The sequence below is a fragment of the Trachymyrmex septentrionalis genome, unplaced genomic scaffold (assembly GCF_001594115.1).
Source record: "Trachymyrmex septentrionalis isolate Tsep2-gDNA-1 unplaced genomic scaffold, Tsep1.0 scaffold44, whole genome shotgun sequence".
NCBI lineage: Eukaryota > Metazoa > Arthropoda > Insecta > Hymenoptera > Formicidae > Trachymyrmex > Trachymyrmex septentrionalis.
Window position 1 is genome coordinate 3,305,712 of NW_017305611.1, and position 5,371 is coordinate 3,311,082.

The following is a 5,371-nucleotide window of genomic DNA, read 5'->3' on the forward strand; positions in this document are numbered from 1 at the left end:
ATTTTTTGCCATTTCACTGGCGGGAACACGCGTGATGTTTGCTGTACGAATCTCTTAGTCTATCTTACGGAAACGATAGGAAGAGTGGGGGTAACTAGCAGTCTACAGTCAAAGGTGCAAAGTCTGCATCCTACTAGTGTCATCTATCTCTACGGCTGTCGGCTACGGTCTACTTGATGCTACAAATGCTTCGATTCATTAGATGCATTCAGAAGCACGATTGTTCACTGAGCACTCACTAAGCTCTTGCATTTGATTGGCATATTCCATTAGATCTAAAAATGTAGATCAAACAGGTAAAAGAGCCCTCAGTGGGCGGTCGTGCTTCTGGATGCACCCATTTTTTTATTGATCAATTAGTACAATTCTTTCTTCCGATTGATCAATCAAAAGCTTCGAAGTTAGGTCATCTTCAGTATATAAGAATAATAAAGTAAATTATTTTTTTTTATTATTTATTTAAACTTAGATTAGTCGCCCATTGCGGGAAAATAATTTACAAAATTTTTATATATTGAAGATATATAAGCCTGCTTATTGGAAGGCCGAAACATCTATGTAATATGTAATTATTTGGAATTTGATTATAATTTATTGTAATCAAATATAACTACTCGCTAACGATATCTTGTGTTGTGGTGTAGGTCCTTTTTTCTTCCGTTTATAAATTTTAACCATGTATTGACATTTATTATATAAGAGGTAAAATTCCTTTTTCCCTAAAATCCCTATTCTCACCATATGTGTTATGTGTGTAGGATCTTAGACCGGTATTCATAGTCGAGTTTTATTTCAAGACCGTCTTAAGTAATGTCTTAAGACGCCTTCTGATTGGTTTGTGACTTCTTATGGTTGTACTTAAGACGGTCTTGAATAAAATCTGACTATGAATACCGGCCTTATTCGCTACTGTCGCTATTTGTCGCTATCGTCGCCGTAGCCGTGGTGCTAGTAATACTGCTAGTGAATAGTACAAGGTGCAGTAAGTGCAAGTGCAGATCGTCATCCATTGTTGGCGACCATTCACCATTGAGCTGATTGGGCCGATTGGGCATTGGGGCCATTGGGCGACTTGGCGCCCGTCATCGTGTCTGGTCTGGTCGTGTCGGTCGTTCATACGAGTGACGAGTAACGAATCCGATAGTCGTGGATAGTCGGGTATACGCGTTGTATCGAGAGCATCGTCGAGAGATTCTCACTGCGAGAAAGCCGCTGGAATCACGTGATCGTTGATATACATTGTATTGTAGACATGGCTGACAAGGAAGAAACTGAGAAGACCATCGCCGAGGACTTGGTTGTCACCAAGTATAAAATGGCCGGCGAGATCGTGAACCGTAAGGAAACGGTGGCGCGTGTTCGCGCGGGGGTCCGCGTGGTCGCGAGCGAGTGTTTAGCGTGCGCGCCTTCTCTCGGCTCATCTCGGCCACACGGGCCATATGGAATGTGGGCTGGTGGCGCGTCGATGCCGGAGCCGGGCCCGACCATGTGCTAGATCCGTCTTACATCTTCGGCATTGCTCGTTCGCGACAGCGCTTTCCCCCGAGCCACATCGTTCGCCGGCTTCGAACATACTCGATACACACGTACAATTAACTCGATCGTCGATACCAGTCGATCACCAGCAGAAAAGCAAAATTTCCAATTCGCCGTCTTTCTATTCTAATCTCTCCTTTCTCATATGTCAAATAATAAAAAGTTAAATATTTCCTTCTTGTTGACGAAATATTAAGTTAATCCATGATTAAGTTAATCTCGGAGTCCAAACTCATTCTTGTTTCCAATCATTTATACGCTTTCTAAAATAATTAGTTAACTTTTTCAGATATTCATCAATTCGTCAAAAAAGTCAATTCATTTTGACTCGTTTATTAATTAAGCTTATATTTGTGTAATGTACCTACTACATATTTGTGTTTTTTTTTTCAGGTGTATTAAAGCAAGTTCTAAACAAATGCGTCGCTGGAGCTTCTGCAAGGGAAATATGTGAGTTTAGTGACAAAATACTTACAGAGGAAACTAGTAAAGTCTTCAAAAAAGAGAAAGAACTTAAAAAGGGGATTGCTTTTCCAACATGCATATCAGTCAACAATTGCATTTGCCATTTCTCTCCTATTGCTAGTGAACCTGACCTGATTCTTAAAGATGAAGACATGGTTAAAGTGTAAGTTTCTCTCTATGATAATTGCTTCTTTACAATCTAGTGTACGATTTCTATTTTCTAGCGTTTTAAACATTGAATAACATTGTTGATTCTTCTTATTTACATTAGCACGTATTTCCATTATTAATAACAATTTGAATAATTCTAACGCATTTCACTCTTCACTAAATTAATATAATTAATGAAATTATGTATCTTTACAGTGATCTTGGAGCACATATTGATGGTTTTATAGCTGTAGTAGCACATACCATTGTTATAGGATCTTTAGAGAAAAAAGTCACAGGCAAAAAAGCAGATGTAGTTTTAGCTGCGCACTATGCTTCTCAAGCTGCATTAAGGCTTTTGAAACCAGGTACAGAGGTAAGAATATTTGTGTGCTATTTTTTTTTTAGTAAATTATTTAATTTACTAAATTTAAATTTAGTTACAAAAAATAAAATTTTGATGGTTAATTGTGTATTTCAGACTTACACAATAACAGGCACTGTGGAGAAAATATGTGACGCCTATAAATGTAAACCTATTGAAGGCATGTTAAGCCACCAATTAAAACAATTCAAGATCGATGGAGAAAAAACAATAATTCAGAATCCAAATGATGCGCAAAAGAAGGAACATGAAAAGTATACTCTCGAGACTCACGAGGTATATTTAAATTATAAAAATTAAAATAGTAGTCGATACAAATTTGGGATATAAAAAAAAGAGGAGCATTATAAAAGAGGCTTAATTATGCTTATTTAATTTCAGGTCTATGCAATGGATGTACTAGTGAGTACAGGTGAAGGAGTAGGAAGGGAACAGGACACTCGTGTTACGATATACAAGAAGACAGAGGAGACATATCAGCTTAAACTGAAGGCGTCTCGCATGTTTTATTCAGAAGTCTCTCACAAACATGGTCTCATGCCTTTCAATTTACGTACCTTCGAAGATGAGAAAAAAGCAAAAATGGCTGTTGTTGAATGTGTAAATCATAGATTGATCGAGCCGTTCCAAGTAAGATTATAATTTATACTACGTGTTTATTTATTCGCTCTCTAGCAAGCATAATAAAATTTTCAAACATTACACATTTTCATGCAGGTGCTGTATGAAAAACCAAACGAGTACGCGGCACAATTCAAATTTACGGTACTTTTGATGCCTAATGGACCTCACAAAATTACGGGAATTCCTTTTGACCTCGATATGTATCAATCTGACTGTGTTGTGGACGATCCTGAATTGAAGGTATATAGAACGTTCAATTAAGAAAAATATAAACACAACTTACAACTGCCATTTTACTGTCACAATTGATAAATTTATCAATGATTCATTTATTTATTAATTGAAAATTTTAGACCCTTTTGTATTCTTCGGCAAATCCGAAATCAGCGAAAAAGAAGAAAAAGAAGGCTGAGAAAGCTGTAGGAGACGTTGCCGTGGAAGTCGATGCTAAGGCCTAACATTGTCATTTTAAGACGTATCACGACTCAAAGGCGTCGTGCACTACTCCGATACTTTTTATTTAGTAATCTAAACTGGCAAAGGCTGGACACTTTCAAAATACGGATCAATCAGCATAGCTATACTTTCATCACTTCTTTTGCGCATCGTTTAAATTCTGAATTATTTTCTCTTCATCGATCTTGAATTGTTTTAACTGGTGACTTAGCATACCTTCAATCGGTTTACATTTGCACAAGTTACAACGCTATGCCTTGCATAACTATGTTCCTACATGAATTATCAGCAATTGTCTGGTACACATCTATATATATTTTATTCATTCGAGGAAAGTGTCGAGTTTTTTTGCTGTTGTATCGAGAAAATTAAACTTTATCACATGCATTATGCCACAACTTTATCAGCGCTTAAGTTTTTGTACCAGATTATCTTTTAATGGATTATATGGTATTACTATTATACATACTATTATACAAATTGATGATTATTCATATGATCATTATTTGCAATTATATATTGCGTTTCAATCTTTGAACTAACATTTCGTACATAACAATCTTGTGTGATCGTTTTCTGTGAAACATTTAGATTGGCCGAGCGAAGAGAAATGAATCGCATAGATCCAAAATATAACATATTAAAAAACGATTATTTTCTATCTATATAATTATATAGTTGATCTTATATAATTGAAACGACAAAATTATATAGAGTACATCTATTCAATTTATGTATGCATTATTATTGGACTATCACAAAATTTTATGAACATAGGCGAGTTGTATATTATAACTCTCGAATGTTTCCGTAAAATACGATTCCCTTTCATATTTATTGCTGGTTTTGCGCAATTTTGTATTCAGCTGTACCGTAACGTTCAATTTCAAATTGTACAATTGGAGAAATGTCCATTTTTGGACATTGCATAAACAATGAAATGCTAATGATTCTTTGAGTGTTTCGTTGCGAAAATACCCCCGACCGATAAAAAATAAAAATTAATTATTATATAAGTCTTTTCTACTCTGCGTAAATTATGAATTGTGCGCGGAGTACAAATTGTTAGTAGCAACTGGAAATGCATATTTAATATTGAATGAAAGTTTATTTGAGCGAAAGATATACTTTCTCAAGAAAATATATTCTTGAGAATATTGACTTGCCGACTTGCTACAAGCCGTAAATTATAAAAATTAATATTATGTAATAATAGTTTTATATAAGAGGGATAGATAAAAATGTATCTGTGTTATAGATATTTTTTCTACTCGAGTTGTGCATACGTCGAATGTTACAAAGTGTGCTTGTATAACAAAAGATCATTGTGCACTGTCCATCATTTGCCTGTACATCTTTTTATAATTGCAATCATGTCCAAAACAAAATTGTACTGACAATGTATATCTAGAGAAATACTTGATATTTTTTTCTGATCTTTTCAAAATAGACGACTTCTTAATCTATTTAAAATTAAATAACTTTTATACACACACACACACACACATACACAACAAAAGCATGTATACAGTGTAATGAAACATGTATAAATTTTTTTGCAAGCGAGGGCTGTGCACAAAATTCATACGCAGTAAAATTTAACTCAGTAATGTGAAAAACGAAAAAAAAAAATTGTTATAAAAATGCTTGACGAGATAAGTTGACAAGTATAAATTTTGACACACATATGTCATGAATTATTATATTCCATTTCTCTCTCTCTCTCTCTCTCTCTCTCTCTCTCTCTCTCTCTCT

At 35.0% G+C, this 5,371-nt stretch overlaps 1 protein-coding gene across 2 annotated transcripts; it reads left to right on the top strand.

Moving 5' to 3' along the window:
* The first annotated feature begins 1,036 nt into the window (after positions 1-1,036).
* On the top strand, positions 1,037-3,748 carry LOC108751474 (proliferation-associated protein 2G4). Of its 2 annotated transcripts, none has more exons than XM_018491705.1 (7): positions 1,037-1,337; positions 1,930-2,164; positions 2,368-2,527; positions 2,633-2,812; positions 2,918-3,166; positions 3,254-3,400; positions 3,514-3,748. In XM_018491705.1, exons 1-7 carry the CDS (start codon positions 1,253-1,255, stop codon positions 3,616-3,618), a joined length of 1,161 nt encoding a protein of 386 aa, XP_018347207.1. In that variant the 5' UTR covers positions 1,037-1,252; the 3' UTR covers positions 3,619-3,748. The 2 variants fall into 2 exon arrangements, with proteins under 2 accessions (XP_018347207.1, XP_018347205.1); XM_018491703.1 differs by lacking the exon at positions 1,037-1,337 and adding an exon at positions 1,392-1,698.
* Positions 3,749-5,371: the final 1,623 nt, after the last annotated feature.

Excerpts from the sequence above, each read along its gene's own strand:
- LOC108751474 (XM_018491703.1), top strand. The coding sequence starts at position 1,440 with ATGGAATGTGGGCTGGTGGCGCGTCGATGCCGGAGCCGGGCCCGACCA. Across the intron at positions 2,528-2,632 it reads TTTTGAAACCAGGTACAGAG|ACTTACACAATAACAGGCAC; the intron begins GTAAGAATATTT and ends TGTGTATTTCAG. Across the intron at positions 3,401-3,513 it reads TGGACGATCCTGAATTGAAG|ACCCTTTTGTATTCTTCGGC; the intron begins GTATATAGAACG and ends TGAAAATTTTAG.